Here is a 14,019-nt window from a genome sequence, read left to right as displayed (position 1 = left end):
AAAACCTACAGACTGTTTTAGATTGCCTACCAAGGAAAAATGCAAAAGTGGAAAAGAGTATGCATACTGTTCCTGGAAAAGACTGTGGTATAGCCCAGCAGCTAGTAAGACCAAAGTAAGACTAAGACTCTGAATCTTTTCAAGTTAGGCACATCCTATTGGACTGGATATCAGAATAATATCCAGTGTTCACAGAACAAACATCAACTCAGCTGGATGATTTTTTGGAGACTAATGAGGAGAACTCACCAGAAATGCTTTGGTAAGGAGTCAAGGTTATAATACAGGATACAGCAAAGAAGTATCTCAGCCCAATAAGAATTCAAAAGAGACCCATGGATATCAGATTCAACATGGAATGTAATCGAAAAAAGGCAGTTGGAAAAACAAAGAGACACAGGGATTGAAGAATATAAGAGATTACATAGAGAAGTCAGAAGCAGCATTTTTATACCAATAAATGTGAAGAGATAGAGTTCCAGATGAGGAGGAAAAATTATAAAAGGATGTTTCATTTAGTTTGTGACCTAAAGCACAAATTTAAGCCCAAATTGAATGCCATCAAAAAACAAGAATGGAGCAGTACTAACAGAACTGGAAATCAAAAAGAGATGGAAAGAGTACTATGAGGAACTGCACACAACAGAGAGGATAAAGAACATTTGGAGAAGCACTCTCACCAGGAAAATCTTAATTTGGAACTTCCTCCACTCATGCATGAGGGTGAAAGAGCAGTTAAACAGGTTAATAGCAATAAGGCCCTGGGTTCAGATGGAATTCCAGCAAGTTAATTAGGGCCACAGGGGATGGCAGAATAAGAATATTTTGTAGATTGATTACAAGGATATGGGAGACGGGATCATGGCCTAGAGACTGAAAGAAATTGGATTTCATACCACTACATAAAGGAAATATGAAAGATTGCAAGAAAAGTATAAAGAATTTAGACTCCTTATGGGGGGGAGGGTGCTTAAGGGTCAAAGCTGTATAACTGAGAGGAGACCTCCACATAGCCTTTAAAGGAATCCGAAGAACCGACCAGGGCTTCTGACCTAACATCCAATCCTCACCTTCTCGTGGTGCACCCTGTTGAGTATCTACTTGGATACTGAACGAACGAGGATGGGCTGGCAATTTGGGATTTAGCCGATCAAATTGTATTCTTATTGGTTAAACCAAAATAAAAAATGATGGTACAACATGACAAAATTTCATGCCGGCTGGGGCGTCGCCTGGTTAAACAAGGTCCCTGTGGTTTTCACCAGGAAACCAGGGTGAACAGCAAAAAGTCAGCTATTGGAACAAATCTGAAAACAAACCCCAACTCAACATCACCAGAGTTAAAGATCGGTACTATCAACATAAGAAGCCTGAATGGCAAAGAAATGGAGCTAGCTGAGGAATTAGATAAGTACCAGATCGACAAAATAGGGGTGACTGAAACAAAAAAGACAAAAACTGGTGAGATCTTTCTCAGCAATAAATACAAAATGTTACATTCAGGCAATGACAATCAAGGAAAAGAAGGAGTAGCCACAGTATTCAACACAAAATACGAGGCTAATCTTCTTGAATAGCAGTGAGTCTCAAGTAGAGTAATGTGAGCAAATATGAAATGGGGAACTGGACAATGAGACTAATTTGTGCCTATAGTCCTACAGAAGGTTCTACTAAGGTAGAAGTGGAGGAATTTTCTGAGGCTTTAGAAAAAGCAACTGACACAATGAAAAAGGAAAAGTTGGTCCTTGTTGGGGATCTAAATAGCAGAGTAGGAAATGGTTGTGAGACATACAAAAATATTTTGGGAAAATTTGGAGAAAAGAGCAAAGCTAATAATAATGGCAAATATCTGTTAGATTTCTGCTCAGGACATGGACTGGTTATTACTAACACCATGTTCCAACATAAAAATGTGCACAAATTCACATAGAGAAAAGAGGCAAGGAATAAGAAAAGTCTCGTTGACTATGTTATTGTTGATAGTGGTATTTTCTCCCTGGTGCAGGACACTAGAGTGTACAGAGGATTTGAAATTGGAAGTGATCACTATTTAGTTTTGAGCAGGATAAAATTGAATTTCTTGAAAAGAATAACATGTAAGAAAGTTTTAAAGCGAATAAAAGTTGAGCAGCTCTCAGGTCTGAACTGTAGACTAAAATACACAAAGATTATTGAAGAAAAAATGAAAAAGTTTGAGAACAGGAATCAAACCTTGGAGATTAAGTGGCAAACTCTGAAGAAAACATTAATTGATTCTGCCAGAGAGGCATGTGGTGAGGATATTGTCTGCAAGGATAAAAAAATCAAAACTCCCTGATGAACACAGGAAGCTAAAGAGGCAGTGAAGAAAAAGAAGAAAGCATATCAAAAGTTCCTGTCAAATAAGTCAGCTTGTGCTCTTGGAGAATACAGAGACAAATGCAAGAATGCTAAACACTGTGTAAAACTAGCTAAACAAAAGTCATGGGAGGACTTTGGCAAGAATATAGAAAATAAATATCAAGAAGGTGGCAAAATATTCTGGAGGTTGTTGAAGAAGCTTAGGAATGGGGAAAAGAGTGTGCTGTAAAAGGAGTTAGAGATGATAAAGGTGACATGAAAACGGGAGAAAAGATATTCTTGAAGTATGGAGTAATTACTTTGAAAAACTGCTAAATGAAACAAGCAGTGATGACAGCACAGTGGTAAAAAACACTGACCAGGCATGCAGTCAGGAATACATATCCATACTTGAAGTAGAAAAAGCCATCAAAGGCTTGAAATGTCGAAAGGCAGCAGGAGTTGATGATATTCGACCAGAAATGCTGAAGCATGGTGGTATAAGAATCTTACAGTGGCTGCACTGCATAGTTCAGAAAGCCTGGACAGAGGGATGAATTCCCAATGATTGGAGTAGAGCTCTCATAGTACCCATATATAAAAAGGGAAATAAAACTGAATGTGAGAATTACAGAGGTATTTCACTACTAAGTGTTCCTGGCAAGATCTATGCAAGTATACTTGAGAAATGGTTGAGAAGAATTGTGGAAGAAAAGCTTGGTGAAGAACAAGCTGGATTCAAGCCAAATAGAGGCTGTCAGGATCAAACCTTCATTTTACGACAAATAGTCGAGAAAGTATGGGAATATAACAGAGATCTGTATTTAAGTTTTGTCGATGTGGAAAAGGCATATGACAAGGTGCCAAGAGAGAAGCTATTCAATACGCTGCAGTTATATGGTGTCAATGGGGCATTATATCAAGCAATACTTAGTCTTTATTTGAGTTGTGAGTCAGCAGTTAGAATTGAAGGAAGTACAGGAAGATAGTTTAATGTTAAATCTGGTATGAGGCAAGGATGTACATTATCCCCTCTGTTATTCATTATCTATATGGATCACATTATGAAGGAAAGTGGTATTAAACATGATATCAAAATTGGAGATGTTAATATCAGCTCTTTGCTTTATGCATATGATGTTATACTTCTAAATAAATGTGCTACAAGTCTGCAAGATTCTCTGACTAAATTGAATAGCTGTTGTAACAGATATGGTATGAAGGTCAGCAATAAAAAGACAAAGACAATGAAAATAGGCAGAATCATTGAAAATGTCAACTGTGTTGTGAATGGAGAACCTGTGGAACAGGTAAAACATTTCAGCTATTTAGGCACGATTTTTACTGAAGATGGTAAATTAAATATAGAAATAGACAACAGAATCAGCAAAGCTGGTATGGTGGGAAGTCAAATGAATAAATTCATATGGAATAAAAGAGAAATTAGTTGGAACACTAAATTAGCTGTATACAAGACAGTGTTCAAACCAATTTTAACTTATGGATTTGAGAGCTGGGTCAGAAGTAAAACACTTGACCAAAGACTAGAGACCGCAGATATTAGAATCATGAGAAAGATTATAGGTGTGAACAGATGGCATCAATGGCAATATCATATTAAAAACGAGGATATTAGGAAAGAACTTGCCACTGTCAGCATTCAGGAATTTGTTAGCAGAGCTAATCTCAGATGGTATGGTCTCTTAAACAGAATGGGCAAAGAAAGATTAGCAAAACAAGTGTTCTCTGTCAGGTTGGCAGCAAAACGACCCAGAGGAAGACCAAGATATAGGTGGATTGATACGATACAAAGTGCCTTAGATGATAGAAATATAAGATCTGATAATGTTGGAGTCTTGACAAGTAACAGACTGATTTGGAGGAAAATTGTAGATAAGAAATTAGTAATGATGTAAATTTTTCATGTAGTACTATCATATCCTGTACACCCCTTGAGGGTACATGGCAGGAATTTGATGATGATGATGACTCCCTATGGTAATGTGTTTCATAGACTACTCTAAAGCTTTTGACTATGTTGGAAGTAATGAAAATAACAGGTTTTCCTCAACACACTATCAGACTGATAGTTAACTTGCAGAGTGAGCAAGAAGCCATGTTAAGAACAGGTGTTGGATTAACTGATTGGCTTTAGGTTGGAAAGGGAGTTGGGCACGATGCTACTTTCTCCTCACCTGTTTGGTATCTATGCTGAGGATATCATGTATGTAGCACTAGATGAGCTCAAAACAGGAATTAGGATAGGTGGTAGATTGATTATTAATCTGAGGTATGCTGATGATACAGTACTCCTTTGTAATGATAATGAAGAACTAGGACAAATACTTGACAAAGTTAAAAAGATCAGTAAGAATGGACTTCAGTTCAATCCTAGCAAGACAAAAGATCATGGTTCTCAAAGGAAATACAGACAGGGAAGCTCCTGAGAAACAAGTGCACCTTAATGGAATTTCTTAATGGAGAAAGAAACGAGGAAGTGACCAAGTTTCAGTACTTGGGATTCATTATTAAACTGATGAATTGCTGTTCAGAAGGAGTAAAAAGAAGATTAAAAATGGGTAAAAACAACAGTCAGAGACTTGTCTAAAATCTGGAGCTATCTCCCAGGAAGAAAGCTGAGGAATTTGGATGCTGCTATTTTTCCAATAGTGACTTATGGATGTGAAACTTGGAACCTAAGAGTCTGAAAGGAAAAAGATAGCTCCTTTTAATATGTGGTGTTAAAGATGGTTGGATGCTAGAAAGGATTAGTAAAAATTTAAGGCTCCTTAAGGATATAAACAGAAGAAAGTTGAAATAATTTGGACACAATGAAAGCATGGAAGGAGGAGTTCTCAAATAAGTAATAGAAGGTAAAGTTCCTAGAAAAAGAGGAAGGAATAGACCACCAATGAGATGGATGGATGGATGGTGTGTGTGTGGGGGTAACTGATCTTCAGAGATTTGAAGTCTCCAGAAAAGTATATAACAGAATTGCATGGTGAGGACTGGTGTGGCATATTACAAGCCATCTGTTGATGTCCAATGAATAGATTGATGGATATGTATTATATCATAATCAACAAGAAATTAAGTTCTCATTTTCTTCCAGTTTTCCTAGTGTAAACAAATACAAGTTTGCATAAAGAATTTCATTCCAGAGATTAACATATCTACAGAGACTATTGTTCTCTTAATATCATAGCCCAGCCCAATTCTTTTTTGCAATCTGAAAATAAAACTGCTTTTCAGATCCTCTCCCTATCAAATGGGCCAGATTGCTATCATCATCATCAAATTCCTGCCATGTACCCTCAAGGGGTGTACAGGATATGATAGTACTACATGAAAAATTTACATCATTACTAACTTCCTATCTACAATTTTCCTCCAAATCAGTCTGTTACTTGTCAAGACTCCAATATTATCATTATCAGATCTTATATTTCTATCGTCTAAGGCACTTTGTACCGTATCAATCCATCTATATCTTGGGCCGTTTTCCTGCCAACCTGGCAGAGAACACTTGTTTTGCTAATCTTTCCTTGCCCATTCTGTTTAAGTGACCATACTACCTGAGATTAGCTCTGCTAACGCATTCCTGGATGCTGACAATATCAAGTTCTTTCCTAATATCCTCGTTTTTAATATGATATTGCCATTGATGCCATCTGTTCACGCCTATAATCTTTCTCAGGACTCTCATAACTGCGGTCTCTAGTCTTTGGTCAAGTGTTTTACTTCTGACCCAGCTCTCAGATCCATAAGTTAAAACTAGTTTGAACACTGTCTTGTATACAGCTAATTTAGTGTTCTGACTAATTTCTCTCTTATTCCATATAAATTTATTCAATTGACTTCCTACCATACCAGCTTTGTTGATTCTGTAGCCTATTCTATATTTAATTTACCATCTTCACTAAAAATCGTACCTAAGTAGCTGAAATATTTTACTTGTTCCACAGGTTCTCCATTCACAACACAGTTGACATTTTCAATGATTCTGCCTATTTTCATTGCTGACCTTCGTACCATATCTATTACAACAGTTATTCAATTTAGTCAGTGAATCTTGCAGACTTGTAGTGGATTTATTTAGCAGTATAACATCGTCCGCATACAGCAAAGAGCTGACATTAACATCTACAATTTTGATATCATGTTTAATACCACTTTCCTTCATAATGTGATCCATACACATAATGAATAACAGAGGGGATAATGTACATCCTTGTCTCACACCAGATTTAACATTAAACCATCTTCCTGTACTTCCTTCAATTCTAACTGCTGACTTACAACTCAAATAAAGACTAAGTATTGCTTGATATAATGCTCCATTGATACCACATAACTGTAGCGTATTGAATAGCTTCTCTCTTGGCACCTTGTCATATGCCTTTTCCAAATTGACAAAACTTAAATACATATCTTTATTATATTTCCATGATTTTTCCACTATTTGTCGTAAAGTGAAAGATCCTCCATTTGACCTGAATCCAGCTTGTTCTTCACCAAGCTTTTCTTCCAGAATTCTTCTCAACCATTTCTCAAGTATACTTGCATATATCTTACCAGGAACACTCAGTAGGGAAATACCTCTGTAATTCTGGCATTCAGTTTTATTTCCCTTTTTTATATATGAGTACTATGAGAACCCTACTCCAATCATCGGGACTTCGTTCCTCTGTCCAGGCATTCTGAACTATGCAGTGCAGCAACTGTAAGACTTTTATACCACCATACTTCAGCATTTCTGGTCGAATATCATCTACTCCTGCTGCCTTTCCACATTTCAAGCCTTTGATGGCTTTTTCTACTTCAAGTATGGATATATATTCCCGATTGCATGCATGATCATTGTTTTTTACCACTGTGCTGTCATCAATTCTTGTTTCATTTAGTAGTTTTTCAAAGTAATTACCCCATACTTCAAGGATATCTTTTCTCCCGTTTTCATGTCACCTTTATCATCTCTAACTCCTTTTACAGCACACGCTTTTCCCCATTCCTAAGCTTCTTCAACAACTTCCAGAATATATTGCCACCTTCTTGATATTTATTTTCTATATTCTTGCCAAAGTCCTCCCATGACTTTTGTTTAGCTAGTTTTACACAGTGTTTAGCATTCTTGCATTTGTCTCTGTATTCTCCAAGAGCACAAGCTGACTTATTTGACAGGAACTTTTGATATGCTTTCTTCTTTTTCTTCACTGCCTCTTTAACTTCCTGGGTCCACCAGGGAGTTCTGATTATTTTATCCTTGCAGACAACTTCATCACACCCCTCTCTAGCTGAAGCAATCAGGGTTTTCTTCAAGGCTTGCCACTGAATCTCCAAGGTTTGGTTCCTGTTCTCAAACTCTTTCATTTTTTCTTCAATAATCTTTATGTATTTTAGTCTACAGTTCACATCTGACAGCTGCTCAACTTTTATTCGCTTTAAAACTTTCTTATATGTTATTCTTTTCAAGAAATTCAATTTTATCCTGCTCAAGACTAAATAGTGATCACTTCCAATTTCAAATCCTCTGTACACACTAGTGTCCTGCACCAGAGAAAAAACATCACTATCAACAATAACACAGTCAATAAGACTACTTTTCTTATTTCTTGCCTCTTCTCTCCATGTGAATTTGTGCACATTTTTATGTTGGAACATGGTGTTAGTAATAACCAGTCCATGTCCTGAGCAGAAATCCAACAGATATTTGCCATTATTATTAGCTTTGCTCTTTTCTCTAAATTTTCAAAATATTTTTGTATGTCTGACAATCATTTCCTATTCTGCTATTTAGATTCCCAACAAGGACCAACTTTTCCTTTTTCATTGTGTCAGTTGCTTTTTTCTAAAGCCTCAAAAAATTTGTCCACTTCTACATTAGTAGAACCTTCTGTAGGACTATAGGCACAAATAAGTCTCATTGTCCAGTTTCCCATTCTCATATTTGCCCACATTACTCTACTTGAGACTGCCTGCCATTCAAGAAGATTAGCCTCGTATTTTGTGTTGAATACTATGGCTACTCCTTCTTTTCCTTGATTGTCATTGCCTGAATATAACATTTTGTATTTATTGCTCAGAAAGATCTCACTAGTTTTTGTCTTTTTTGTTTCAGTCACCCCTATTATGTCGATCTGGTACTTATCTAATTCCTCAGCTAGCTCCATTTCTTTGCCATTCAGACTTCTTATGTTGATAGTACCGATATTTAACTCTGGTGATGTTGAGTTGGGGTGTGTGTTCAGATTTGTTCCAGTAGCTGACTTTTTGCTGTTTGCCCTGGTTCCCTGGCAAAAACAACCGGGGCCTTGTTTAACTGGGCTACGCCCCAGCCGGCTTGAAATTTTGTCATGTTGTACCATCATTTTGTATTTTGGTTTAACCAATAAGAATACAATTTGGTCGACTAAATCCCAAATTGCCAGCCCATCCTCGTTCATTCAGTATCCAGGTAGATACCCAACAGGGTGCACCACGAGAAATTGATGATTGGACATTAAGTCGGAAGTCCTGGTCGGTTCTCCACATTCCTTTTAAGGCTATGTAGAGGTCTCCTCTCAGTATATTTGCACTTCTGGTACAATGGGTATAATTTTACCAGAATTATCAGAGTGTATATTATGCTATGGCATTTTGGAGGGTATTTCTGAGATTGATATAATCTGGCATGAGAGTCCAAGGAATCCATGTTTTGTTGCTGCTACTGGGTCTCTCCCAACTGGAATATTAAAACAAACAGCCAAGTAAGCCAGACCAGCCAACCAATATTTATGAAGTTAGTTTTGTGTGTGTGTGTGTGTGGTGTGTGTTGAATAAATTTGTATTGCTGCTTATTCTGCCTTGTGCTTATGAAACCACTGTCAGCACTATTATGCAAGGAAGATGTTTCTACATCCTTAAAGCACTTCTTTCACCTTCTCTTTTGCATTGGGCTCAATGGCCTACCATGGCCACTGAGCCATGTAGCTTCATCATGCCCAAGTTCACGTAACTTAGCTTCTTAGAAACTTAATGCAGCTTATGATAGGGCAGTCAATCCTATTTGCATTGTCTGCTTTTGCTATCAATTGCACATGTTCTTCTAGCCAGTTTTGCAGGATGAAGGACCTGAGTTTCTGGGAGGAAAAACCTTGCCACCTTCATTTGAAATGTTCTGATAAAAGTTCTTCACATCCTAGATAGACTATCCAACTAAAGGCTTCATCTAATTGAGAGATCTACAGACTCACCAATGTTGTCATGAATTTACTCAATCGTTTAGGATTGAGCAAATGTTAACTACATAACACCGCACTAAATTTATTCATAGTATATAAAAAAAAAATGGACAGGATTTTATTCTAGAAAAGAGGAAAATTTACTATGAACCTCTAAGTAGACCTGAAATAAGTTGTCACTGCTTTACATTAATTGGGATTGATTTAAAATTCTGTTAAACTTAAATAAGAACAGTGAAGCATTTTATTTATTTGAAGAAAAAATTCCATAGGACAATTAAGCTAAAAATAAAAGAATGCATTTTTACTGTGCCATAAATACAGATAAATACGAATGACATCAGTTTAATAATTTGTTAGTTTTTGCTTTAAATTTATGGTCTCAAATAAAAATGGAACATATAGTCTGTGTATAGTTTGCATTTGTTGAATTTGTACTCTAATGTGCTATTTTTGTACATTTTCTTAGTAATTGTTGTGTAGTGTTTGAATAATGGCAGCAACTACAATTCAGTTTGCCAATATGTTATTATCCAGTCTTCTACTATTTAAGGACTACATTTTACACAGCATGCTACAGGAATTTGTGGAATCCAGTGCTTGTGGCATGTTCACATCCTGGCAATTAGAAATATTCTGTTATGTTGATTAGAGATGACTGAAGGAAGAGGTAGAATGTACAAGGAATGAATTAAGAAGCATGAATTAAGAGATGGAAAGAACAGATGCAAAGCAAATGAGAGAGTTATGGAAATGATATAAGGGGAGAGAAGAGAACCAAGAGAAGAAAAGGAATGAGAGGAAGGTGAAGAGTGTAGGAGCCAGGGATAGAGAGAGATGACAGGAAGGTAGGTTAGTGGAAGCGCAAGGAGAGATGGTATCAGAAGCGAGAGTATAAGGAATGCAGGTGAGCAAGAAAGGAACAGAGTGGTAAGAGATGTGATGTATGGATATTTGATGATCTGTGGTATGCAAGATAGAATGACAAAGTAGTATTTGCCTGGAGGAATGGCAAACAGTATGACTATGTCAATTAAGTGAGGTGAACGAATGGATGGGATGATTGTGATGGTGCATACAAATGCAGTGTGGATGGTGTGGACTTGAAAGACAGTGTGAATCAGGTGGCGAGATCTGAGGTTCATGCTTGAGGTTGTATGGCAGAAGACAGAGAGAGAAGGAAGATAGTGAGTGGTTTAGCAAGGTATGTTAATACAGAGCTGAGGAGAAGAGTGTCAATAATGTGAATGGTATGATAGCCAGAATGTGTGAAAAGAAAGACTTGGATTGTATGGATGCCTGGAGTGCATTTGAGGACAGAAAGGAGCCGTATGCTGGAGAGAATGTTATTCACCGAACAAGTGGAAGTGTTGGTGAAGGGAAACTAGAATTTTCAGGATAGATGGTGCCTCTTGTGGGGATAGTTACTTGGGAGAATGGGAAATGCATGTGGTGTAATGTGTAATTCCCTCCAGAATCCAGTGGAGTCTGGAGGGAATAATAATCAGTATAGAAACACTGACAATGTGCTGATAATTCTTTATACTAATGACAGGAGTATCTGGAATAAAGGAGATGAAATGGTGGCATTGATAGCCTCAGCCTGTCCAAAGATTATTTGGGATCAGTGAGACATGGTTTATGGAAGATGATATACTGACAGGAATAGAAGTAGTAGTACTTACCTTGCAATGAAAAAGCACAGCAGGTAAATATGACTGGGCCCCACAAACCACATGATCAAACTGAGCAATAACTTTATAACAAATAATCCATAGACTACTCGATACGAACCCCAAGTATGGCACAGTTGCATAAAATAAAGGTTATTAATATGAGGAGCTAAGAAGGATATTCCCAATAATGCAGATGCTGAACTTGGTGCTAAAGTACCTCCTAGAAGTATTTCCAGAAACAGAGGAAAAAAGTTACTGTTGAAGTGGCAATTAAAGACCTAAAATTAATGAAAACAAATCAGGTTATATGAAAACAGCTCTCTATATCTTTTTTTTAAAAAAAAAACAATCAGCAAATAAAAAAGAAGAAATCTTATGTCATCACTATACTCATAAGGCCAAACTAACTACACTTTGTTATATACATATGTCCACATTCAAATATAAGAATTGAATTGATCTGGCTGATTAACCACATAAAAAGTTGAGAAGTTTTAATGATAATAAAGAAACAATGAATGTTAATGATAATAAACAAACAAACAACAAAAAAAGTAAGGAAGTAATGGTGGCAATGATAAAACAGTACATTTCATAGCATTCTATATAGTGACACTTTTTATTATTACAAATAGCAGACATAATTTTGCCTAAAAGAAATTTTAGTAGATATTCTAAATAAAATTTCTTAGAGCAAATTGAAAATTGCTATAAAACAATACATGAACAAATATACAGCATTAACAGCATTAAGTTTTTTTACATAGTACACTTTAAAATTGTTCTCAGCTCAATTTTTGATCATTGATAATTCAGTCAAATTCATGGGAACAATCATGTTTGTAACAAATTTATGGTATTCAAAAGGGTTCAACCTGATGTTACTTTGAAATCAAAACAGTACACCTAAAATTTTAGTGCATTTTATGAAAATTTTGTTTTACAGACTGTAAATATAATTTTGTTTTGACTTATTTTACCAATATAAAATGAGTCCCAAAAAACAAGCAAAACTGAAACCAAATTTTACGAAATCTTCAATACTAGATCCAACTGAAATGAACTTACTAAAGCATCCTAATTTTTTTTTGTAAGGATTTCAACAAAATATAACCAGCCAGAGTTTTAATGTTAGTTCTTTTGTACCAGCATCAGGATTCTGGCTTTGTGAAATGCTGATAATAATAACAATAATAACATGGACATTAAATGAATTAATATACTCAGTTCATTAATTATTTTTATTATTATTTTATTATTGCATCTCATTAACCAGGAGGTGCAAGGCTGAGTGACAACAACATGTACTTCACTGACTACCCAGCTTCACATTTATAACAAGATGTACATGCAACTACTACCAAATGTGTTCAGGGTCAGAATGTTCTTAAGGGGGGGGGGGAACAATCTCTGCAACCACAATCTGAGACTAAACCTGAAAAATAAAAACACAAACAGCTGGTGAAAGATACAGTGACTAATCTCACCACTGTAGCCAAATAGATACAAGTACCATGAAATTCACCACCCCCACAGGGGACAACTTGTATACACTGCTGAATCAGGTAATTATACATAAATCTTAAGTAATGTATCCTCCAAGCCATAGCAACTATTTAATTCTTTCATAAAATTATATCACTTCACCATTTATTGTATAGCTTGTTAATGGCCATCACACATTTTCTACTCTAAAGGTAAAAAATAAATCTTTGCATACTTGTTCTAACTCTTCTTCAGTATGTGTGATTTTCTTTTCTTGACTACTTGTATAATAAACTATAAGACTTTTTATGAATGTTAGTCAAGTGAGTTTTAATTTTTCGTCCTACTAGTTTCACCGATTTTTGCTATCGACATCTTCAGGGATACAATTGGTATGCGATATGAAGGTAACAGACCAGGTTTTAACTGACAGTTCTAATTCATACAAAATTAGTATTGTGCGAGACAATGCACATGTCTTGGGAACATGATTTATTTGTTACGAGACATAATGTAATTGGCGTGAAAGTTTATTTCTTTGATGTTTAGTGATCTAACGAAAGTTTTCCAAATTTCTGTTAGGATTGATTTTTATTTAGGTTTCCTGTTGAACGGGTGACCATAGCAGCCTCCTTGAAGGTTCTGGAATGGTAGTTCTCTTCTATATAGGGCATATGACTCTTATCGCACTCAATAAGATGGTTGGTAGAGGCAACGTGGGAAGAAAGGCCTGAAATATCTTGTCTGTTATTTCTAACATAGCCTATGTGCTCCTTCTGTCTCGATTTGAAGCTTCTAGAGGTCTGACCAACATAACTAACACCACTCCTTGAAGGTTCTGGAATGGTAGTTCTCTTCTATATAGGGCATATGACTCTTATCGCACTCAATAAGATGGTTGGTAGAGGCAAAGTGGGAAGAAAGGCCTGAAATATCTTGTCTGTTGTTTCTAACATAGCCTATGTGCTCCTTCTGTCTCGTTTTGAAGCTTCTAGAGGTCTGACCAACATAACTAACACCACAGGAGCAAGGTATATTACAAGGTATACTCCAGAGTACTTGTAGAAAGGATGAGGGTCTTTCGGTGATCTTAAAAATTTCCGAATAGTATTGACCAGCTTGAATACTACTCTAATATTGTGTGGTTTTAGAAGGATAGCCAATTTTTTGGAAATGCTGCTGACAAATGGAATAGTTATAGTACTGATGTATTGGGTGTCATCACGTTTTCTTTCTGGTATATCCGAAAAGAGAATCTTGTTGCAGAGTCTTTTAGGATAACCATGTAAGGATAGCTCTCTGGATATCGTAGTTAATTC

General features: G+C 36.3%; 1 protein-coding gene across 2 annotated transcripts in view; it reads right to left on the bottom strand.

The window, feature by feature from the left end:
• LOC150106457 (solute carrier family 68 member 1-like) overlaps nt 1-14,019 on the bottom strand; it is an 89,543-nt gene that overhangs the window by 28,217 nt on the left and 47,307 nt on the right. For both annotated transcript variants that reach the window (XM_090393138.1, XM_090393139.1), the window contains exon 4: nt 11,225-11,493. In XM_090393138.1, coding sequence (XP_090249264.1) covers nt 11,225-11,493 — 269 coding nt within the window. The remainder of the gene's footprint in view (nt 1-11,224; nt 11,494-14,019) is intronic.

The sequence above is a fragment of the Typopeltis vanoorti genome, chromosome 5 (genome assembly GCF_054136105.1).
Source record: "Typopeltis vanoorti isolate ZY-2024b chromosome 5, IOZ_Tvanoo_1.0, whole genome shotgun sequence".
NCBI lineage: Eukaryota > Metazoa > Arthropoda > Arachnida > Uropygi > Thelyphonidae > Typopeltis > Typopeltis vanoorti.
The sequence above is the reverse complement of the archived record's forward strand: the minus strand, read 5'-3'. Positions and strand labels throughout refer to the sequence as shown.